We start from the raw sequence: 26862 nt of genomic DNA on the forward strand, positions 1-26862 counted from the left end.
TATTATTTTGTGTGTCTGTTTTCTATGTCTGGTCCTTGTCCTTGGATCACATTCTTTTGATTTCCGCTAGAATGTTGGTTCCCTTGATAAATCTTGTAATCGAAGCAAATTAGTATTCCTTGTTCTATGGAACAGTGTAAAAAGATCATAACAGGCAAAGTATCAAATTTTATATATATATATACAAACGTCTCAGAATGTGACGACTCTATTCGATACACTGCTCCATCGGATCAAATTGATACAGGGAAGATATGTAAACGTATAGAAAAGTCTGAAAAATCCCCAACGATGTTAGAACTGTCAAATTTGCGATGCAAATTTTTGGTCGTTCCCTCCGCGGGACTCGAACTCGTACCGCTGTGACATCTACGGCAACACCGCCTGCACAAAGTCGCGCGCCCTAGACCACTCGGCCAGCTCGGCTATAAAATATAGCTAAAAAATGTGACTGATTTTGCAATATTGCAAAGTGATTTTTTAATATTACAAATTCATTTTCTAATATTACAAATTCAATTTGTAATATTAAAAAATGTGTGATTTTTTATAATATTGCTAAATCAGGAATTTGTAATATTGGAAAATGAATTTTTAATATTACGAAGTGAATTTCTAATATTTCAAAAATGATTTTGTGATATTAAAAATTCATATTCTAATATTACAAAATATTGATTTTTGTCCACTTGCCATAGCCCACCTCAATAATGTAAACAAAAACACATAACATTCCGATGTGTGTCAGCTGTTTTCATTCATTTCAGTGGCGTGAATGAACATCAATTTTATATTTAATAAAAATATCTATGTTATTTTTTTAGAAAAGTTTTAGTTTATTCCACAAAATCAATTACACATACAATCGGTGGCATTCGTCACCGGCCACGGGCGCCATCATGTATGAAACCAAACAATAACAATCGTCAATGAATGAAACATTGTACCTGTCCATAAGTGAATACTGTGACCTAATAATGCAAACAACTATTGCCATATTCAACATCATTCTACTTAATTCGCCCTTTCCTTCGTTATATAAAATACAAAGCAAAGTTTCACCAGCGACCATTTCAACTGACATATAAAGCTAGCGTAAGCCAGCACTCCACAGTATTGTAGAACTGCCTAATTTTGGTCTTGTAATCTGATGCTTTGTAACATTTATCACTTTAAAAAATTGTCAAGCATCTGTAAATCTATATATCTAGAAATAGCTCAAGCCAAGGCCTTCAGGATGCAGTAAAAATTTTCTGGAAAAAAATTACCCACAGCATATAGGGTTACCATAGAAACCATGCAAAAATATGCGAAAATTTGCAAAAAAGTTCATAAAATCAGGTTTAAAAATATCAAATTTCCCGCAAAATATCTGAAATTTTTATTTCAATCCCTGAAACTGTTCAAACTTTTCCCTTCAAAAACCCCTTCCTCATATGGGCATCGCCGGTTAGATTTTGAGCTATTTCACTTTGTAATCCACTTATTAAATTTAGCATGGTAAAAAATTGACTTACTTTCACTTTCACAATGAAGTCAAATTGTCATTGAAAAAAAGCCCCTTCAACATTGAAAATATATAAAACATTGCAAAATACTTTTAAAAGTCCCTTTTTCAGAAAATGTTTTATCAACAATAGATTCTTCATTTTTAATCACTATAGCAACCACCGGTTTCCATTTCTGTCATTTTTCATCTCTAGCCAAAAGTGCGAAACTAAACTAAACTGTGGAGTGCTGGCTTAAGTGTACAGCCAAATATGGACAAATATGGCGCATGCATCTATGGTAACCGTAATAGGACACGAAAATGTAAAATCAAAGTGCTGAGACACTGAGTCAAGGAAGACCTCATAAATATTCATGTAACCAAATTGCAAGCTAAATAAACCAATCAAAAACTAAGTTATTTTATAGAGAACCATCTGTTTTAATGAAATGAATATTAATACTGCTTGTTTATTAATGTATTTTTGGATCTTCTTTTTTATTATTGTTTTGGATATTTCTGGCTTTGTACGTTTATGTCCTCAAATTTCTTGACACTTTACACCTAGACCAGCATTTCTTCAAAAATATTATATCCACTGTGAATCACTGACTATCAATATAAGTTGGAATTTCCAAGTAATAAAAAATCCTCACTTTGAAATTTCGGGTTGGAGATGCATGAAGTAGAAATGAATCCTGTGGATTAGGTGAGCTAGGTTGACCCAGGACCTAATCTGAAAGGGAGAAATGAGCAAAAAACTTTTCCTTATTTTTGCTCTCTTTGACAGTGATTTATAATAGATTAAATGAACAAATATGTCAATATTGTTAGTTTTCAAACAGAATTTACTAAAGCTTGTCCTTGTCATTGTTGTCTAGATTAGGCACTGAGTTGGAAATGTCAAACCTATATATTTTTGTACAATAAATAATTACCTTTCTCTAAGAATTTTTCAATTCAAACAAGGATACAAACTCTTGTTATCAAAACTACTATGCAGTTTAAAGATCTTTAAACTAAAAAAATCCTTTGTTTGAACCTCATATATTTTAGCAATTTAAGATTCCAATCAAGGTGGAAAATCAAGGATAAAGAGATGTAGTGAATACAAGAAATATTATGTCTTTCTTTATAACAAATGCACTTTGAATATAAATCCATCTTTTCTACTTTCCGAAACAAAAAGGTTACTAGTGAACCCGTACCCCATGTGTACCACTTTTTATGATGAACCATTATTGCGCTTAAGCAGAGTGTTTTATACTTGTGCATTTCTTTCATTTTTTTCTTCATGATTGTTTTACCAATATGTATTACATTAAAATACAAGTAACTCTTATGTTTTGCCAACAAATAAGTGTAACGAAATCAGACTTCATATTTGTAGTTTTTATTAAGAGATTTTGACATGTACCAGCACTTGAGAATCATGAACTTTGTTTCATGCCTAAATAGTGTCCCAGCACAAAAATAGTCAATTTTGCTTTTGCTTTCTTCTTGCTACATCTAGAGAAACTTTACAAGGGGTTACCACTGAAAAGAAATCAAGGAAAAAATAATAACAATGCCTTTGATAATTGCAATATGTTACATTATGTAAATGCATGAAAATATACATGTATTTTAGCCACATCGTATTGAAGTACATAAAGCTCCTCTTGATGAGAAATATTCTTACATGTACATATAATTGTGCGCAAAATCAGGCAAAAATAGAGGTTGGGTGGTTATCCCTGTCCCAGGTTTTTACTGGTTTTTAAGCCACCTAGTCAGTACTGGTTGAATGAAATTTTGCAAACAGTATTTCTGCCTTACATTATAAAAAGTTAATACAATAAATATATATTATACTTTAGTGTTCTGAAATGTTATTCTTAAAATATCTCTATCAGCTGTCTTAATCTCTAAAACAATTCAAATTTATCTTTAATAAAACATAACAAATTTTACAAAAATGTAGTACAGTGTACTTCATAAGCACATCTTTGTTTCAATAACTGTTAAAAGTAAAAGTAAGAGTAGAATAGGTTACTTTTCATCATTTTAAAGTACATGCACATGTACTTTTGTAGTTTTCAGTATAAATTTCCTGTTCACAGACAAACAAATGTAAACTGCAAATTTTGCTAAGACATATGACAACTGTTCTACACTAGCAATGTTTACAGTAAACCTATCACCAGTTCTGAAAATTTTAAATCATTGTGTACATTGAAAGTATACGAACAAACTTATGTATATCTTCACTTACCTAATACATTGAACATGTATGAATGTCCCTGAAAATCAGATCCTAGGAAAGGTCTACTTTGATATTGATATTCATCATATTTTCAATCCACTTTCATGGACATAGAATTTCTAACCTAATTGACTGTGTCTTTCATGTGTCATGAAAATCCTGCATCTAACTTTAAGATCTGCATTAAAGTGATATAGGTCGAGGATTGATACCGCATCAGATACAGATTCTATGTCATGTTCATTAAAACATATATTTTAATTATACTTCAAGTGTGTTCTGTGTAGAATGTGACATATATATGAGGTATGCAATATACATAGGTCTAGGGGTGTGATATAGGGTATGCAATGTAGGTCTAGAGATGTGATATAGGGTGTGTAATATATGTCTAAGGGTGTGATATAGGGTATGACATATATGTGTAGGTCTAGGGGAGTATATGCAGTATATGATGCGCATATCATCATGTATGACTAAGGGTGCGATATAGTCCAGCAATGTGATATAGTGTATGTGATATACATGTAGGTCTAAGGGTGTGATATACAGTATGCCATATAGGTCTAGGGGTGTGATATACATTTGTACAGCATGTAATATAGGTCTAGGGGTACGCATAATAGGTCTAGGCTTGTATTTATGGTATGATATAGGATATGCAATATAGGGCTAATGGTGTGATATATAGTATGCGATATAGGTCTAGGCCTAGGAGTGCAATATAGAGTATTTAAATCACAGGTCAGCCGAAATGATGATGGGCAATTTCTTATACAATCAAAATGTAATCAAATCATTTTTAACATTTTTAGGAAAATTTTCAGCAGGAATGTGATAAGCGTGGACTCTTTATGCTCTTAAAGTTTGTTTGGCTACATATAAATACCTAATTTCTACTAGATATCCCTCTTTTTGATAGATCAAGATCAACTACTGAATGTGATAAATATGCCACATAGCCTCATTTCATCCCAATCTAATTCAGATTAGATTTTAATTGCTCCCCCTTTTTTATTTGTCGCATGACTTCATGTGACATAGAAAAAAGGGGGAGCAATTAAGATCTAATTTTAATCATAGTCTTTCATTCTTACTTTTGAAACATACATTTTGTTAATGTTTCTGTGTTGAAATCATATTAATTTAACAATTCCATGATTCGAATGTTTATTTTCTAGTTTAAATACTTCATACTGTTTGCTACATGTACATTTGTATGTTTATTCATGTACATGTACACATTGCTTGCATTTTAAATTCCTGGGATCAAATCAAACACACTGTATCAAATATATAACAACTTGAAAACTTTTAGCATATGTAAAAATATTTTTTATCAAAATTGTTCACAAAAATACCTGTACTTTATAAACACTATACATAGAACACTTTCAAACCTTCAGGATCTGGCACAGGCGGAACCACACACTTTGAAAATGAGGGTTGGCAGCTTGGGTTCCTCAGAAGAAGGGGGTGCTAGGACAATATTTGCCATTTTTGTCAATTTTACACATAAAAATTATAATTTTCCTATGAAAAGAAGGGATGCCCCCCCCCCGCACCCTCACTATAATCATAAACATTAAAACTATATTTACGTTTTTTGTACATGAAAAAGCGTACATTGCAGCTCCGAAAAACCGTTATTAGAAGCTCTCGACATTCTCAATAGATTTTTATAGTCATGATAGTAGTCTATATTGAATTACATGGTAAGACAAAAAAATTAACACTTTTAAACCTACAGGACCCATCTTAACAGTATACTAAAAAGTCCAAGAGTGTACATTGCAGGTCCAAAAAATCCGTCATTAAAAACTTCCGACATCTTCTTGCGAATGTTTAACCGGGTTGCTCGAATAACCAAAAACCTCGGTGTTAACCGAAAATCAGATCGAAAATCCGAAAACCTCAGTAAAACACGTTTTGGGCGGTATAATTGCTCACTGTGTTATTTAAACACATTGCAAATATTTTTTTTAATAGTATTCCAGCACTTTCTAGATACCTAACCTAAGTCTGTAATAATCAATATGGCGTCAGTAATTTGAAATTAGTCACTTGTCCTACCGACACGATATTGTTTTCGGTTATTGGAGGTACCGTGTTTGACCTGCGTCAGGTCAAGTAGAAAAATAGTCCTGCTCGCGAAGACAAAATTCAAATAGTTTAAAATAAGCACATAATCATAGAAAAATTGCAATTCAACAAATTTTACAAAAAGCTTTGATGTCATAATACTCCCATTACGAAAAATAAAGCATCACATATTGATCGGTGGCGGAGCGATATACTAACGTACATTTTCAATGTGGAAAAGGGGGAGGGTAAAGAGAACAGACCGCGGGATATTTAGGCGGTTCCATGTGGCAATATCCCACATCCAGTTGAAACCCACTTGCCGACGATCTCTATGTCAAGTTCAGGCTATAAATAGCCTTCCTTGACAAAAAGTACCGTCATTGTCTTATTAGAATCGAAATAAATTACGGAAACTCCATTTTATCATTGTTTTACCACGGACTGACCATTTATGCCCATGGTAAAACAATGATAAAATGGATTTTCCGTGATTTATTTCTTAAATAATGTATATTTATATTAATCATAGTTTACTCGAATACAACAACGTATAACCAAATTATATGGGTTAACAATGTTCATTTAAAAGTTAGAACTACATAAATTAGAAGTTGTAAGAATATTTAAACAACAGATCGGTGTACAGCATATATATATATATATATATATATATATATATATATATATATATATATATATATATATATATATATATATACATCGCATCTACCCCAAAGAACTTCAGATAAAGGATACTACAGAGACTGTGAAGTCAGCCTCATATCTTGACCTACACTTAGAAATCGATGGTAAAGGAAAACTATTGACCAAACTTTACGACAAACGTGATGACTTTTCATTGGAACACCTCCCATTTATACCACCCTGTGTTATATTTTTAACGGACCGCAAATTTAAAAAAAAAATATCATCAAATTCAAAGATGGAAACAGGAAGAAGTTCCGTACTATAGATATTTACGAAGTGTTAACGACTTCGCATTACAAACTATACTCGGCGTCACATAAATAACATACTGTTAAAATTTGAATAAAAATATTTTCTACGACTTTATTGACACCAACCGTCGTTTAAATTGTCTTAAATGACTTGCTCATTCGTTTAGCCAAACGGCTTCTCCCTAAACATTAAATCGTTAAATTCCGGTCAGATTTTAATTCTAGGTGGCAATATTTACATTGTAAAAAGTCGGCCATGTTTACAGTGATCGGGTTGCTAGGAGATGTTGTTTACGTTTAAATGGTTTGTCCAAAAACCGAAGAACCCAGAATGCACTTCGGCGTTATTTCGGATATCTCGGATTTATTTTACGCGAACAACGTACAATACCGAGAAGTTGATCAAGCAGACGATTGTCACCGGAGTTCGACGGGAACTTACGAACTTCGTTTGTAAACAAATCGTCCCGTAAAAACCAACATGGCGGATATTAGTATGGGATTTTCCCGTAAGGATTTGTTACGCATGATTTAAGCTAATAAGCGACTTGTTTTTGAGAAGCTGTTTGGCTAAACGAATGAGCAAGTCATTTAAGACAATTTAAACGACGGTTGGTGTCAATAAAGTCGTAGAAAATATTTTTATTCAAATTTTAACAGTATGTTATTTATGTGACGCCGACTATACGTTTTATTTTTCCTATTTTTAAATATTTATTCAAGGTCAACTTCAAACATGTCAAAACGCGTTTGTTTTTTTCAAAGGAGGGATGTAAATTTCTAAATTTTGAGAGATAATTATCTGAATAACTCTCTGTAAATGAATGGTAATTGAAGTACCAATTTTACGGGATTCAATAAAATTTTACATATACATGTCAAACATTTAACAATAACTTCATTTAAAATTTTCTACTCAAGTACAAAATACTCATTCACGCGTTTCAGTCACGTCGGCGTACCCGGAAGAGATCACCTACGTTCACCGATATTTTAAAGTTATATCCAGTACTGTTCGTTGCTTGTTGCATGCGTGTTAGTTGCTTATTTCGCCTGACAACAAATATTCTTGCATTACACTCATCATCAGAAAGTCCTAATTATTTTCACAAAATGATTTAATAATCACACGGTTGAAATAAATCATTCTAGTTCGTAACCTGTTTGTCTATCCGTCCTTGCGTTTTGAACGTTAAAATATTTTACTCGGCAATCTTCTAGGAAAAGGACCCTTATTTTTGATGGTACCAATGCTTTATTGAAAATGGAAAATTTTACTGAATTCATAACTCGGTATTGCAGTATGTTTGTTTAAAGAAATTCTTAGCCATAAATGGGTTAGCTTGTTTAAGTTATTAAAACTTCTCTCCTCTGAGGTAAACTCCATAATTAAACCTTTAGAACAAAATTACTGCCCACTATGGCAAGCCAAAGTGGACAAAAATGAGCATTAAATTCTTTCTAATATTAAAAAATATTTTTTTAATATTACAAAGTAGATTTCTTATATCACAAAACACTTTCTTAATATTAAGAATTCAACTGAATATCTAATATTAAAACAAAAATATTTTTTAACATTAGAAATTGATTTGCTAATATTAGAAAATGGATTTGTCCTATCCAATTACGATTTATTAATATTAGAAAATCATCTTGTAATATTAAAAAATGTGAGTGATTTTGCAATATTGCAAAGTGATTTTCTAATATTACAAATTCAATTTGTTATATTACAATGTGTGTGATATTTTATAATATTACTAAATCAGGAATTTGTAATATTACAAAATGAATTTTAAATATTAGAAAGTAAGTGTTTTCTAATATGAAAAAAATGATTTTTTAATACTACAAATTCATTTTCTAATATTACAAATTAGATTTCTTATATCACAAAACACTTTTTTAAAATTAAAAATTCAATTGAATTTCTAACATTAATAAAAAAAAATGTTTTTTTAATGTTAGAAATTGATTTTCTAATATTAGAAAATGGTCTTGTCGTATTAAGTTACGATTTTGTAATAATAAAAAAATGTGACTGATTTTGCAATATTGCAAAGTGATTTTTTAATATAACAAATTCATTTCCTAATATTACAAATTCAATTTGTAATATTAAAAAATGTGTGATTTTTTATAATATTGCTAAATCAGGAATTTGTAATATTGGAAAATGAATTTTTAATATTACGAAGTGAATTTCTAATATTTCAATAATGATTTTGTGATATTAAAAATTCATTTTCTAATATTACAAAATATTGATTTTTGTCCACTTGCCATAGCCCACCTCAATAATGTAAACAAAAACACATAACATTCCGATGTGTGTCAGCTGTTTTCATTCATTTCAGTGGCGTGAATGAACATCAATTTTATATTTAATAAAAATATCTATGTTATTTTTTTAGAAAAGTTTTAGTTTATTCCACAAAATCAATTACACATACAATCGGTGGCATTCGTCACCGGCCACGGGCGCCATCATGTATGAAACCAAACAATAACAATCGTCAATGAATGAAACATTGTACCTGTCCATAAATGAACACTGTGACCTAATAATGCAAACAACAATTGCCATATCCAACATCATTCTACTTAGTTCGCCCTTTCCTTCGTTATATAAAATACAAAGCAAAGTTTCACAAGCGACCATTTCAATGACATATAAAGCTAGCGTAAAGTGTACAGCCAAATATGGACAAATATGGCGCATGCATCTATGGTACCCGTAATAGGACACGAAAATGTAAAATCAAAGTGCTGAGACACTGAGTCAAGGAAGACCTCATAAATATTCATGTAACCAAATTGCAAGCTAAATAAACCAATCAAAAACTTAGTTATTTTAGAGAGAACCATCTGTTTTAATGAAATGAATATCAATACTGCTTGTTTATTAATGTATTTATGGATCTTCTTTTTTTTATTATTGTTTTGAATATTTCTGGCTTTGTACGTTTATGTCCTCAAATTTCATGACACTTTACACCTAGACCAGCATTTCTTCAAAAATATTATATCCACTGTGAATCACTGACTATCAATATAAGTTGGAATTTCCAAGTAATAAAAAATCCTCACTTTGACATTTCGGGTTGGAGATGAGCAAAAAAACTTATCCTTATTTGTGCTCTCTTTGACAGTGATTTATAATAGATTAAATGAACAAATATGTCAATATTGTTAGTTTTCAAACAGAATTTACTAAAGCTTGTCCTTGTCATTGTTGTCTAGATTAGGCACTGAGTTGGAAATGTCAAACCTATATATTTTTGTACAATAAATAATTACCTTTCTCTAAGAATTTTTCAATTCAAACAAGGATACAAACTCTTGTTATCAAAACTACTATGCAGTTTAAAGATCTTTAAACTAAAAAAATCTTTTGTTTGAACCTCATATATTTTAGCAATTTAAGATTCCAATCAAGGTGGAAAATCAAGGATAAAGAGATGTAGTGAATACAAGAAATATTATGTTTTTCTTGATAACAAATGCACTTTGAATATAAATCCATCTTTTCTACTTTCCGAAACAAAAAGGTTACTAGTGAACCCGTACCCCATGTGTACCACTTTTTATGATGAATCATTATTGCGCTTAAGCAGAGTGTTTTATACTTGTGCATTTCTTTCATGTTTTTTCTCCATGATTGTTTTACCAATATGTATTACATTAAAATACAAGTAACTCTTATGTTTTACCTTCAAATAAGTGTAACGAAATCAGACTTCATATTTGTAGTTTTTATTAAGAGATATTGACATGTACCAGCACTTGAGAATCATGAACTTTGTTTCATGCCTAAATAGTGTCCCAGCACAAAAATAGTCAATTTTGCTTTTGCTTTCTTCTCGCTACATCTAGTGAAACTTTAAAAGGGGTTACCACTGAAAAGAAATCAAGGAAAAAATGATAACAATGCCTTTGATAATTGCAATATGTTACATTATGTAAATGCATGAAAATATACATGTATTTTAGCCACATCGTATGGAAGTACATAAAGCTCCTCTTGATGAGAAATATTCTTACATGTACATATAATTGTGCGCAAAATCAGGCAAAAATAGAGGTTGGGTGGTTATCACCGTCCCAGGTTTTTACTGGTTTTTAAGCCACCTAGTCAGTACTGGTTGAATGAAATTTTGCAAACAGTATTTCTGCCTTACATTATAAAAGTTAATACAATAAATATATATTATATTTTAGTGTTCTAAAATGTTATTCTTAAAATATCTCTATCAGCTGTCTTAATCTCTAAAACAATTCAAATTTATCTTTAATAAAACATAACAAATTTTACAAAAATGTAGTACAGTGTACTTCATAAGCACATCTTTGTTTCAATATCTGTTAATAACAGGTAAAAGTAAGAGTAGAATAGGTTATTTTTCACCCGACTGACAGGTGGTCATTGTTAAAACATCCCCTCATAACCAGGAATATCATTAAAGTGGTTTGAAGTGTTGAGTTTCAAACAATAAATTAAAGTCATTTCATGTACTGGACATAACTTCTAAATACAGAAACTGGAAAGTTTACTAATGATATTGCTTTAGAGCTTCTCCCATGTATGGTTTCTAGTTACCTGATGATTTATAATGATGTCTGGACCTCCATTTCAAAATATCTGGATCCATCCCTGTATGTTGATTTATTTATGAGCAATTAATGAATGTCACACTGTAAAGTATATAACAAATTTGATACATGTATTACTATATTACAAATATCATAATTTCATGTAAGAAATCTTTAATTAATACTGTGCTGCATATGCCAGTAACCATAGTTAAAGTACATGCACATGTATTTTTTGTAGTTTTCAGTATAAATTTCCTGTTCACAGACACACAAATGTAAACTGCAAATTTTGCTAAGACATATGACAACTGTTCTACACTAGCAATGTTTACAGTAAACCTATCACCAGTTCTGAAAATTTTAAATCATTGTGTACATTGGAAGTATATGAACAAACCTATGTATATCTTCACTTACCTAATACATTGTACATGTATGAATGTCCCTGAAAATCAGATCCTAGGAAAGGTCTACTTTGATATTGATATTCATCATATTTTCAATCCACTTTCATGGACATAGAATTTCTAACCTAATTGACTGTGTCTTTCATGTGTCATGAAAATCCTGCATCTAACTTTAAGATCTGCATTCTAAATGTATATCTTGACAATACACTAAAAAAGAACCATATTGATAATCAATTATGACTTACATATATATGGATATAATACATATATACATTCCATACTGAATATTACATGCCAAAATCTGTATCACATGCAGTATCAACACCAGACTCCTATGTCAACCCACTTACGGCTATTGGTCGCGGGGTGATATAGGTCGAGGATTGATACCGCATCAGATACAGATTGCATGTCATGTTCATTAAAACATATATTTTAATTATACTTCAAGTGTGTTCTGTGTAGAATGTGACATATATATATAAGGTATGCAATATACATAGGTCTAGGGGTGTGATATAGGGTATTCAATGTAGGTCTAGAGATGTGATATAGGGTGTGTAATATGATCTAAGGGTGTGATATATGGTATGCCATATAGGTCTAAGGGTGTGATATAGGGTATGATATATATGTGTAGGTCTAGGGGAGTATATGCAGTATATGATGCGCATATCATCATGTATGACTAAGGGTGCGATATAGTCCAGCGATGTGATATAGTGTATGTGATATACATGTAGGTCTAAGGGTGTGATATACAGTATGCCATATAGGTCCAGGGGTGTGATATACATTTGTACAGCATGTAATATAGGTCTAGGCTTGTATTTAGGGTATGATATAGGATATGCAATATAGGGCTAATGGTGTGATATATAGTATGCGATATAGGTCTAGGCCTAGGAGTGCAATATAGAGTATTTAAATCACAGGTCAGCCGAAATGATGATGATTAAAAATTTGAGAATGGGGCAATTTCTTATACAATCAAAATGTAATCAAATCATTTTTAACATATTTAGGAAAATTTTCAGCAGGAATGTGATAAGCGTGGACTCTTTATGCTCTTAAAGTTTGTTTGGCTACATATAAATACCTAATTTCTACTAGATATCCCTCTTTTTGATAGATCAAGATCAACTACTGAATGTGATAAATATGCCACATAGCCTCATTTCATCCCAATCTAATTCAGATTAGATTTTAATTGCTCCCCCTTTTTTATTTGTCGCATGACTTCATGTGACATAGAAAAAAGGGGGAGCAATTAAGATCTAAATTTAATCATATTGTCTTTCATTCTTACTTTTGAAACATACATTTTGTTAATGTTTCTGTGTTGAAATCATATTAATTTAACAATTCCTTGATTCGAATGATTATTTTCTAGTTTAAATACTTCATACTGTTTGCTACATGTACATTTGTATGTTTATTCATGTACATGTACACATTGCTTGCATTTTAAATTCCTGGGATCAAATCAAACACACTGTATCAAATATATAACAACTTGAAAACTTTTAGCATATGTAAAAATATTTTTTATCAAAATTGTTCACAAAAATACCTGTAATTTATAAACACTATACATAGAACACTTTCAAACCTTCAGGATCTGGCACAGGCGGAACCACACACTTTGAAAATGAGGGTTGGCAGCTTGGGTTCCTCAGAAGAAGGGGGTGCTAGGACAATATTTGCCATTTTTGTCAATTTTACACATCAAAAATTTTAATTTTCCTATGAAAAGAAGGGATGCCCCCCCCCGCACCCTCACTATAATCATAAACATTAATACTATATTTACGTTTTTTGTACATGAAAAAGCGTACATTGCAGCTCCGAAAAACCGTTATTAGAAGCTCTCGACATTCTCAATAGATTTTTATAGTCATGATAGTAGTCTATATTGAATTACATGGTAAGACAAAAAAATTAACACTTTTAAACCTACAGGACCCATCTTAACAGTATACTAAAAAGTCCAAGAGTGTACATTGCAGGTCCAAAAAATCCGTCATTAAAAACTTCCGACATCTTCTTGCGAATGTTTAACCGGGTTGCTCGAATAACCAAAAACCTCGGTGTTAATCGAAAATCCGAAAACCTCAGTAAAACACGTTTTGGGCGGTATAATTGCTCACTGTGTTATTTAAACACATTGCAAATATTTTTTTAATAGTATTCCAGCACTTTCTAGATACCTAACCTAAGTCTGTAATAATCAATATGGCGTCAGTAATTTGAAATTAGTCACTTGTCCTACCGACACCATATTGTTTTCGGTTATTGGAGGTACCGTGTTTGACCTGCGTCAGGTCAAGTAGAAAAATAGTCCTGCTCGCGAAGACAAAATTCAAATAGTTTAAAATAAGCACATAATCATAGAAAAATTGCAATTCAACAAATTTTACAAAAAGCTTTGATGTCATAATACTCCCATTACGAAAAATAAAGCATTACATATTGATCGGTGGCGGAGCGATATACTAACGTACATTTTCAATGTGGAAAAGGGGGAGGGTAAAGAGAACAGACCGCGGGATATTTAGGCGGTTCCATGTGGCAATATCCCACATCCGGTTGAAACCCACTTGCCGACGATCTCTATGTCAAGTTCAGGCTATAAATAGCCTTCCTTGACAAAAAGTACCGTCATTGTCTTATTAGAATCGAAATAAATTACGGAAACTCCATTTTATCATTGTTTTACCACGGACTGACCATTTATGCCCATGGTAAAACAATGATAAAATGGATTTTCCGTGATTTATTTCTTAAATAATGTATATTTATATTAATCATAGTTTACTCGAATACAACAACGTATAACCAAATTATATGGGTTAACAATGTTCATTTAAAAGTTAGAACTACATAAATTAGAAGTTGTAAGAATATTTAAACAACAGATGCGATGTATATATATATATATATATATATACATCGCATCTACCCCAAAGAACTTCAAATAAAGGATACTACAGAGACTGTGAAGTCAGCCTCATATCTTGACCTACACTTAGAAATCGATGGTAAAGGAAAACTATTGACCAAACTTTACGACAAACGTGATGACTTTTCATTGGAACACCTCCCATTTATACCACCTTGTGTTATGTTTTTAACGGACCGCAAATTTAAAAAAAAAAATATCATCAAATTCAAAGATGGAAACAGGAAGAAGTTCCGTACTATAGATATTTACGAAGTGTTAACGACTTCGCATTTCAAACTACGTTTTATTTTTCCTATTTTTAAATATTTATTCAAGGTCAATTTCAAACATGTCAAAACGCGTTTGTTTTTTTCAAAGGAGGGATGTAAATTTCTAAATTTTGAGAGATAATTATCTGAATAACTCTCTGTAAATGAATGGTAATTGAAGTACCAATTTTACGGGATTCAATAAAATTTTACATATACATGTCAAACATTTAACAATAACTTCATTTAAAATTTTCTACTCAAGTACAAAATACTCATTCACGCGTTTCAGTCACGTCGGCGTACCCGGAAGAGATCACCTACGTTCACCGATATTTTAAAGTTATATCCAGTACTGTTCGTTGCTTGTTGCATGCGTGTTAGTTGCTTATTTCGCCTGACAACAAATATTCTTGCATTACACTCATCATCAGAAAGTCCTAATTATTTTCACAAAATGATTTAATAATCACACGGTTGAAATAAATCATTCTAGTTCGTAACCTGTTTGTCTATCCGTCCTTGCGTTTTGAACGTTAAAATATTTTACTCGGCAATCTTCTAGGAAAAGGACCCTTATTTTTGATGGTACCAATGCTTTATTGAAAATGGAAAATTTTACTGAATTCATAACTCGGTATTGCAGTATGTTTGTTTAAAGAAATTCTTAGCCATAAATGGGTTAGCTTGTTTAAGTTATTAAAACTTCTCTCCTCTGAGGTAAGCTCCATAATTAAACCTTTAGAACAAAATTACTGCCCACTATGGCAAGCCAAAGTGGACAAAAATGAGCATTAAATTCTTTCTAATATTAAAAAATATTTTTTTAATATTACAAATTAGATTTCTTATATCACAAAACACTTTCTTAATATTAAAAATTAAACTGAATATTTGTTTTTTTTTGTATCTACCAAAGTTCCTATACAACTCATTCCATGCTTCATATTTTGGGTGCTTATCGGGTTCGTTATATTTATGTTTTTCACTTAATAACTCAAATCTGTTCATGACAGGTTCTCACGGTGGGCGTGGAGGGTCCAGTTTAGGAACCTACCTCAGTTCAAACCAAGCCATTACATACGGAGGAATAGAAGCCCCACGTCACCATGGGAGCGGTGGGGGTTGTTCAACAGGCGGTATAGGAGGAGGTGTTATTACACTAAAGGCAAACGACACGGTGCATATTGAAGGTCTTGTTTCCGCGAATGGTGGCGATGACACGGGGGACTGTGGAGGGGGAAGCGGTGGGAGCATTTACATCGAAACTGATTACTTCAAAGGAGGAGGTTTAATTACTGCCCGTGGAGGAGCCGGGAGCGGAACTGGTGGAGGGGGTGGAGGAGGACGTATTTCGATTGCCCATAGGGTGTCAGATGGTTTTGACGGAGGTATAATTGCAGATGGTGGTGACATCGTTGGTAAGAATTTGACTGTTTGTAATATGAAAGAATTTTTTCCATCATCTATTTATTAACCTTAAAGGTTCACATTCACATCTAAATCCACTTGCTCACTGAGGAAAAATATTCTTTTAATAAGAAAAATAAAATAACTTGGTAAAGGTTATAAGAAATAAAATTTTGTATATGCTTTTATTTTAGATAACATCTTACGACGGTCCCTTCAATCAATGACTGCAACTTCCTACAGTTATTACCAGTCAACATACGGAGATATGTCAAAACACTCTTCTTATGCGTGGCGTGCTAAAAATTACAATACAGACCAATACCTAGAGGCTAGAATGTCAACTGCAGCTTGGATTACCAGGGTAGCCACTAGATCAGATCCGAGTTGGAGTATGTGGGTGAAAACTTACAGAATTACTTACTACAACGACACTGGTGGTAACTGGGTAAGTAGGGGTCGGTACTCGTTGAGTACGATTGTTTGATGCTTACTAATGGTCTATTTCTTCACCATGAAGCACAAATTCTATTTTTGATAGTGACAATAGATGATCGAGTGATCGTATAAAATGCAGTTGCTAAAAATAGAGATCATGTACAATTGTACATTTGGAAATCATTTAGTACACTTTGTTTTGATAATGAGTGGTAGTTCTTTCTGAAAGTATTTTTGCTAAAAAGTCCGGAATTACATGTATATATCTTTACCTAATAAAGACAAAAACTAAAACGGTGCATATACTTATTTTGGCCGTCCAGATTCTAACAATTCTTACCATAAAATTTTGCCTTTTATTAACATAGCAATAAATAATTCGACCAGCGAAGTTGAAAAAAAAAAAACACTTGTTTGATCTTCAGACATCCACTGACGGTAAATAATTTCGGCATCTCAGGCCATTATCATTCTAACTAGGACAGTGAACATCTTCCGTTTGGTACATTGAGTACATTGAAGTAGAACTCTATGTAAAGTTTAATTTTAACAGAGACACAGTCAAGCGAAAATGCGACAAAAACAAATTATAACCAATGACATATACAAACAAGAAAGAATACACTTAAAACGTCTTTAGTAGATACTGAATGATGTTAATGAATTTTGGATATGCTATGTTTTTCATTCATTCATGTAGGCTGCACTACCATTTCCGTTCGAAGGATTTGAAGGTAATACTAATGCCAATGGAATAGTGACGAACGACTTGTATGCACCAATCTACACATCCAAACTTAGATTCCATCCATTGACGTGGCACAATGGCATTAGTTTGTCAGTGGCTTTGTATGGCTATGATAATTGTGGTGAGTTATGCGTATTGTATCAATTTACATGCTCGATATAAACTTCCCTGTATTGTGTAAACGCAAATTCCGCACTTATTATGAAGTTTCGATATGTATTCTACATATAGTTTCATGCATAAACTCGCGACTTTGATTACAACAGCTCATAGTTGCGATTCTTGACTCCCTAAAAAAACAAACAAAACTCGGCATTACAAATAAATAAACTCTTGCAGCCTATATTTCTTAGGTATAATCTTGATCGTGGCTCAAAACTTATGATGGGAGACATCGACTTACTACAGAAGATGGATTTGTAACAGCGGCGTCATGTTTAGTTGTCATGTATTGTTGTCTCTGAAAAAAAAATGACTTGACTAAAACATAATTAAACATAATTAAGATGTATTAACCAATAACCTATATTGTTTTCAGGGACAGAGTCTGTTCCACCAAGCTCATGTAGTGACAGCCAAGGTAAAGAATGTATTAAGTAATGTTGGCTAATTTCCATAGAAAAGCTAGAAATTGAATTTTTGAATCTTACCCCATTATTATGCTAAAGGGGAGGGCAGTGTGGGGGAGTTCAATTCAGAAAGAAATATAATCCACGAATTCACCCAAAAAACATCTCAAGAGATTCGGGACATTTTTGTTTTTGTTTACAATGTGCATTGAGTATGTGATGCTTTTTTTTGTGGGGGGGGGGGGGGGTTAACGACCTTGAATACCAATAGAAGTCTCACGGTCGATGTAAGTGGGTTAGTAGAACCAACTGGTGTTGGTAGCGGAGCCCAGCCTTCGGTCAGAGTATGTTTTACTAGCGGTTGGGATGCTGTGTTTCCCCACTCTAACTGTCTTAGAAGTACTTCTATATGTAAGTTCGGCTCAACTATTAATCTTACACTGTAGTCTGACTGCAAATTTGATATAAGGAGCAAGTTCTTGTCACCATGGTTACACGTCTTTCTTGTTTATTCTTGAGTGTGTACAATGGATATATATACACCATTGATTAAAGTATCAAATAAGAAAGTCCTTTTTCTTTGCGACGGGGAGAGGGTGCATGGTCTGAAATTGTGAGGGTGTTATTCTGGTTGTTCAAAACCCTGACCCCATTTCAGACAATGTTTTATGGATCTACATACCCCATGGTAGACAAATACAGACCACTTGCCAGAGAAACATTCCTATGATACATAGATTAACGTGTGATATTAAATCTCGCAATCTTGCAATAAATCTTTTTCTTGCTTACATAAAAAAGAGCATCCCATTCCAGGTACAGAGCTGTCAAGCTTTCAAGATGCAAATGCGTGAGATTTGGCAAAAGTTTAAAAGTTCTAAAGTGAAAAAACACCATGGATTAAAGGAAAATGCCGCAAAATCAACTTGCGTGAGACTTGACAGGCATGCCGATGTTCTTAAGGAATACCCCTTTTTGACAATTCTAGACAGTCAAATCTGACCCCATATAGGCTAGAAACAACCAATTCCACTCCCCATAGGCCTCTATGCTAATTTCACAATATTCAATGGCTTCTCTGGACTTTACCTTAACTTTAACCTGCAGAGGACAATATATCAGCATGATTCTACATATGTCAGCTCACAATTCTCAGAATGGCATGTGGGGTTAGCAGACTTGCAGTGCAGTACTGGTCACCAGAAGTGAAGGGTCTATAAATAGCATGGGAAATCCCAGTGTTTTCACAAGATAGGGGTATATTTAGAAATCATAATGGAGATTAGGCTTCACATCACAAGAAGCAAAATGCACCTATAAAATGTACAGAAATGTTTTTCCTTTCAGAAACTGTTTAAATTTTTTAAATAAGATGAGAACTTTTTTCACACCACTACGAGGAACAGGGGTAATTTCTGCGTAGGACTATTTTTTGCGTACGTTCCAAATGCTCATTGGTTAAATTGGTGGTCTGTAACCTCTATTCAGCTGAAAATCCGGCTCGTTAATCGGAACATTTCCGGTAGTATCATATATATCTATATATAAGAAGTGAGTGCTCCGCCCCCACCCCTCCCGTGAAATTAGTCCTGTCAGCCCAGATATACTGTAGTCGGTTGCCCATTTACCAGTGCACGGGAGACTTGGAGATAAGTTGTTAAACAATATTTGTTTTGATGTATGAAGTATCACAGTACGGACAATGCGAGGATTGATCATGAACACCATAATGCGTTATACTCCCTTGTCTAAAATTGTTCCATATTACATACAAGGTACCAGTATCGTATTGCATATCCCTGAGCGGTGTACGTTAAAACATGGATGCTATAAAAATATAGTGCATTTTCTTTTCGCCTCTCTACAAACTAATGTTTCGTCAAAAGATATGAATAATCACTTTTGAAATAGACCAAACATCACACTGTAAGATGAAGAACTTTTTTTAAAAGAAAATCTAACATAATAACATAAAAATGTTCCACTGAAAAGGTTGATTTGGTGAGTGCAAAACGAAAGTGAAAGTAGGGAAAATGGCTATTTTTAGTTCAAGGCTACTTTTCTGTCCGATCTTGGTGGACTCACCCTATTTTCTTTGCGGGAAATTATTTTTCACATGTCCTTAGAAATGCTACGTAAGTGAAAGTTTTATTGAATCAATTTACATATTTTTTTAAAAATCCTAAAAATATGCACTTCACTATAGAAGTCTATGGGGAAAATTAATACGATACTGTCTATTACTGAGACCACAAGTGTAAATGTCGTGTGCATCACAGGGGCCTGAAAATTTTGTCTGTAGAATTGAAACAAAGAATACTATCTTGAACGGCGCATCTACATGTAATATTAATATTATCTGGGTGAAATTTTATGCAATGGATAATGTATCATATTAGATTTTTTCTGAAGTACTATAATATGTAGCAGACACTGCCTATCTCGAGCTGCCTATAAATGAGTATTTGCAGTGGTGGGTCCATGGGGGGTCATTCTTGGGATTGGAACCACAAACGCTTGCTTCCATTCTAATATTCATCCACACTATCAAATATACAGTCCCAATAGTGGTTATATACCGGTAGGGCTGCCAATTTGATAGTGTGATCCAGGGGCAGATCCAGGATTTGAGTTTAGGGGGGTGTTAATTGAATTAAATGCCGTGTAAAGCAAGGCAAAAATATTATGGGGTGAAACTTGTGGAGACAAACTTTTTTCTTACCGATTTAGGGGGGCGTATGCCCGGAACACCAGTCCTCAGATCCGCGCCAGGGAGCAAGGCCATGTGAGTGAAATCTTGTTTTATTTGAAAGTTTAACAAATAATAACTTTGTTACCTTGAGTTTACCTCCAAATACTGATTGTTTCCCCCTGTAAAATTATTTCAGACCAAAAAAATAAAATGTCTGTATCCCACTAACCTGCCTACCCTTTTTTGTGCCTACCCTAAATATTTTATGGCCATTTTGTCTCAAGCACTGTTAAAGACTAGTTTGTTTCCCCATGAACTCCATGCAAAAAAAAAAATTAAATAATTTCCCTACCTACCTACTCTATTTTTTCTTGTTGGTTGCAGGAAACAAAACTGTTTTTCATTTTGTCCTCAGAAACGTGCAAAATACCAAAAGTTCACAGTTTCCCCTAGCTTTTCTGGTTCTCTTATGGGTCTTTTTTTTGTCTTTCCAATTCTATCCGGAGGGGGACTTTTGGAAAAGTGTAACAAACTAATCAGGCCTTTGGGAATAGTTTGAGTGCCAATTAAATTTCTGCACTCCTTATGTTTCGGCTATTAGTTAACGTATGTAGTCGTCGTCTGATACTGTGCATCAACAAACAAAAATATAAAAAAAAAAACAGCAACAAAAAACAAAACAAATTCTGTCAGTCTCTGGTTTATACTCTTTTTTGGTCTAAATTCTTCTATATAGTACAGCTGCTTTTTAAGCCTTTCTGCAACATTTCGCCTATCCTCAAGTCACTCAATATTCAAATGAATTCTGTTCAATATGCCAAGTGATATACATGTATAGCCGTCCCTATCCATGACTTCTTAATTTGTTAGTTTCTCATCTGGGACTATTTATTACCTTATAGCTGGCCCAGGAGGACCAGGCACAGTACTCTTGGCCCAATCTGATGCTGGTGTAGGATCTTTAGTTGTTGATGCTAGAGGAAAAGATCCAAAAATCAAGAAAATTAAGGACTGTTCACAATTTGATGTCAAAGAGTCTGGTAAGTAATGAAGTTATAATAATAATAATAATAATAATAATAATAATAATAATATTCTTTATTGGCACAAACACAATTACAATAATTGGGAAATGCCCATATAATTGATATATGAAAGAGTAACATATATAGTAGCAGTATACATGTAAATAGAATATTAATCAAATGTTAAGAGATATTTGTTATGAAATAAAAAAAATTTTCTGATAGAAAAAATAATATCTAAAAAATTAGTGATAATCTTTAGTATAGTATATGAATCACTGAATATACATTGTTTCAGTGTGTAGTAATTAATTGAATCAATATCTTTTTTGAGGATATTTGATAATTTGGACATAAATTGACTTCTAACTTTGGAGTATTTTTCACATTTTAGCAAAAAATGTAATTCATCTTCAACCTCCCCAGAGTTGCAAACTTTACATAATCTCTCGTTTGCAGGAATTGATAGATGATGGCCTTTTTCTATTTCCAAATTATGGCTACTGATTCTAATACTGCAAAGAGAGGATCTTTCTGATCTTTTTTGTAAAATATCAACAAAGCTTGCTCGTTTGTATCCAATGTGTACATTTCGATAAAATGTTAGTTTATTTGAATTTTGGATTTGGGAATGTTGCTCTTGCATAAATTGATCGGTTATTCATTGTTTTATATTTGATAAAATAGGTTTAAAGCTACATTTTTGATAGATTATGTGTGAAAAACCAAGTTTATTGATAATAGAATACATTCTCTTTGTCCAAGTGTTATTGTTTTCTGTAGCTTGAAATATTTTGAAAGCCAAAGTGTTTTCTGAGGAAAGAAGATGATTTAAAAATTTAACACAGGAAAACATAATTTTTGAGTGAAGTGGGAGTCGTCCAAGTTCAGAACGACATGCAGCATTTGTAGCTTTGCAATGTACATCAAGAATTTCCTTGATGAATTTCTACAACTGAGTTATTAAAAGTACATGTATCAATATCTATACCCCAGACTTCACTACAGTACAAAAGAATGTAAAAAATTAAAGTATCAAACAGCTTTTCTAATAGATGACATGACTGAATTAAAAAAAAATTAAATTCTGACCCTGTGTTAGTGTAAAAACACAAAAAATCCAAACAGGCATGCAATAGGCAATTTGTCAAGTTAGGGTTATCAAATCATATTTGTTTTTTTTTTTATTTTTACTTCTTAAAGGTAAGTAACTCTTTTGTAGGACAAGCATTTAAGGCAGTCAATTGCACTATGTACAGTATAATTAGTAATGTTTGTTCTTTTCTTTATTAACATACAGATTACTATGATATTATAAATACTGAAGTTTCTTCATTTTTTAAGTATACACATACCTTTTTATAATTGGAATGCTCAGGGAAATATGATAGATAAATAGATAAATATATTTCCCTCTACAAGGAAAAGAATTAAGTGTAAGTATTTGTAAGAATCAGGCAAAATGTGAAAAATCTGAAATATTCATGTCTAAACCCCCACTGATCTGACAATGTAATATCACTCAAAGATACTTTCTCTATTTGAAAAGACCATTATTTGATCTCTGTATCACTGACTTTGTGCAGAAATTTTTCATAAGAAAATGTGGTTTTTGACAGAGTTATCTGCCCTTGAAATGTTCTTTTTCAGTGCATTTCAATGAAATTATAACTCAATTCACCAACATGATATGGAAAATCTTGTCAGTTTTCCTTGATGTTGCAACTAGTCAAATTCCACTACCAAAATGGTGTTTTTTTTTCATACCATGTTTCACCCACTGCCTGATTCTTACAGTGACTGACACTTAATAAAATGATTTTTTTTAACCTATTGATATTTTTCTGTAGGAGCTGCAGCTTGGATCAATGATGACTCAACTAAAATCTACGAAATCATTCTTACATTTGGAGCTCATGTGGTCATATCCAACCATACAACTGTATCTCAGATACTTACGGATGCCACAAATAGATCAGTTGTTCATATTTTGCCAAAAGCCATCCTGAAACTAGGTGATACTCTTACCACCCCATGTTTTGTTGAATCAGGAGCTATAATTGAACCAGCCTCAGGATCTGAAATCATTATCAACCAGTGGCTTTACCTTCTAGGTAATATTACTTTCAGCAATGGCGAAAAGTTTATTATAAACGGGAACATGACGATGGGGATACAAAATTTTACATCGAGGGAACTCTTGGTTGGAACAACTGGTATTATGACCACCATCCCACTCTCAGGAGGAGGCATTTTTCCTTTGGACACTGAAATTTTCCGTGTGTATGGTCAGTTTAAAAGTGATGTCATTAACATAACAGGAATTGATGAATTCACAGTTGGAAAAGATGGAACTGTTGAAATGACTCCAGTTTCAGCAGATATGTACATTGGTAAGATTGTTTCCATTCATGGATCAGTGAATTTAAGTAGCCAGGAAGTTTCTATCGTTCATCCATGTCAGTCTTTCCAAATAACTGGCTCTGGTTCAAGACTTGTTTGGAATGACAAAGGTAACATTACTGTTGAATGTGAATTTGTTTACATCAATGGCTACTTCAAACCAGGTACAATAAACTTTGGAAGTGGAGCTGAGATACTGAAAGTTGGTTACTATGGTGATTTTGAGTTTACTGCTGATGGCCCTATTTTGACCAACTCTTTTTGGGCAGATGGAACAACTAAGATTGACAACATTGTCGAATTTAAGTCATTGAACAGTTCTGACCTACGAATTGAGGTATTTGTTCTGGATGATGGAGGACATTTATACCTTAATCATCAGTCATCACCAAAACTTGTCGATGGAAAAGAGGTATCATTTACATACATATAATTAATTATCTTTTGAGTTAAGTAATTGCCGTTTTGACTTTTGATGGAAAAGGGTACTATTATCTCATACTTACATTTTGTCAAAAATCTATGAGCTGAGATTATGGTTTGATTTTTTTCTTCCTAGCACTTCAGTTTAAAAAAAAATCACTGAACATATATATTATAGAAAAAAGATGTATTTTCTGAAGTTTCATCAAGTTCATTTCATTTATCTTAAAATTATACAATTAGTTGTTCACACACATAAATTTTACTTATTATTGGTAAGATTTTAAGCTATTGTTTAGGCATGGCTTGTAATATGGTATTATTGTGTTTTTCCATTATTCCTAGGTTTCTACACCATTTAGCAACATTAGAGCCAGGTACTTAATTGTGAATGGTAACCTGGATGCCAAGCTCCTAAGTACAGACCCTGGAATTGACAAGATTGTTGTAGGTGGCGCTGGAAACTTTCTTTTTACTGCATTTGATGAATTCCTAGTCCATGAATTGGCTGTTTATGGAATGTTCAAATCCTACTCACCAGTAATTTTCAGGGGTCAAAGGTTGAAGAAAGTTGAAATCCTAACTATTGGTGAAGCAGGGACTGTTATCCTTGACAACAGTGCCCAATCCAGTAGATCATGGACAGGTATTTCAGAAATGCCATTTCATTACCTGTACATTAATGGTCTAATGAAAGCTGGTAAAATATTGAACAGTTATGAAAATGAAACAGATGATGGTTGGAACTACATGTACCTTCACAATGGATCATCAACTTTAGAATTTGAGACTGAGTACCCTCTATTGATTGAAACAGCAGATATCAATGGAACATTCAACTCATATAAATCTGTTGTGATGAGACCACCAACTTCTGTCAAAGGTTTAACCATTTCTGTTGGTTTGGCTGGTCATGTGACTTTTGATTCTGAATCCTCTCACCCTATTGGTCCATTTGCATCTAACTCTTCCATCCATGCTGACCATCTATACACACATGCTGGTAGTTTATTTGAGGCAGGAGACACTAATTTTGATATCCATGATGCTACAATCAGTGGAACACTAACAGCACAGCCTAAATCAAACATTAAAATTAAGTATTTCACAGTGACATCTACTGGCAAGGTCAACATTACAACACCGGTGACTCTTGAGGATACCAGTCTGGTTGTGGCTGGTTTACTGGATATTGATTTCAGGAGGTGGCCAACCAATACAAATGAAGGAAATACTCAATCAAACATACTTGTGTCTGACAACATTACAGTCAGCGGAACTTTCCAGGCAGGATCACTGTATGTTGAGACCAATCAGATGGCAGTTTCAGGCACACTTGATATTTCTGGTGGTGGATATCTTAATGATGAAGGACCAGGTTTGTCTTATTTGAATATATTTGTTTGCTGTAAAAAGTAAGAAAATGTGCCTGTTAGCCTATATTTGTTTATAGAAAATTTGCATGTGTCTTATATCATCAAGTAAGTAATTTTACTTAATAAATGAGAACAGGAAACCAGTAACAATCAATCAATCAATCGATCAATCAGTCAATGAGTCAATCAATCAATCGGTGTCTGGTCAATTTGTCCCAATTTTGGACAATTTGAATCGTTTTATTTCTAATTATATGAAGTGAAATGATAAGATAATTTTGTATAAGACACCTTGATAAGTTATATAAAGAAGACTACACTCCCTGTTCCAGGCTAATATTTATCACTCATTTTTGCTTAACTTTTAACAAAAAGGTCCCAGAAAGCATGTACATGTCAGGAAAATGTATCATGTTGTTGGCACGGTTGGCAACTTGTTGGCGTTGGCATGCCATCATTGGGCCAACGTGTGTTCACCAACTGTTGGCTGTATATTATTGGGCCAGTGTTGGCCCATCGACACCTGCCCAACAAGTTAAATTGTCTATGTTGGTCTGTCAATTATATATATATCAATGGTTGGTATGATGTTGGGTAGACCACACCATGCCAATGTCCTATTCAAAAATTGCTACATAAATCTTGACATGATTATTTATGGATTCTAATTTCAAAGACTAACAGTAAACTTGTTAAATTACCACTTCAAACTGACTTGGCTCAATTTGTGTTTTTTTTAATAATATGAACATTTGAAATTACGCAGACAAGAATACTT

General features: G+C 33.1%; 1 protein-coding gene across 1 annotated transcript in view; it reads left to right on the forward strand.

The window, feature by feature from the left end:
* The window catches only part of LOC148627958 (uncharacterized), a 166940-nt gene that overhangs the window by 582 nt on the left and 139496 nt on the right, over positions 1 to 26862 (forward strand). The window contains exons 2-8 of the mRNA XM_088582284.1: positions 16017 to 16421; positions 16605 to 16858; positions 17549 to 17717; positions 18135 to 18176; positions 21760 to 21897; positions 23733 to 24697; positions 25054 to 26086. Of these exons, the coding sequence (XP_088438410.1) occupies positions 16634 to 16858; positions 17549 to 17717; positions 18135 to 18176; positions 21760 to 21897; positions 23733 to 24697; positions 25054 to 26086 (2572 nt within the window). The 5' untranslated portion in view covers positions 16017 to 16421; positions 16605 to 16633. The remainder of the gene's footprint in view (positions 1 to 16016; positions 16422 to 16604; positions 16859 to 17548; positions 17718 to 18134; positions 18177 to 21759; positions 21898 to 23732; positions 24698 to 25053; positions 26087 to 26862) is intronic.

Source organism: Perna viridis, chromosome 1 (genome assembly GCF_037379345.1).
Source record: "Perna viridis isolate PV_CMFRI_1.1 ecotype Kerala chromosome 1, ASM3737934v1, whole genome shotgun sequence".
Taxonomy (NCBI): Eukaryota; Metazoa; Mollusca; class Bivalvia; order Mytilida; family Mytilidae; genus Perna; species Perna viridis.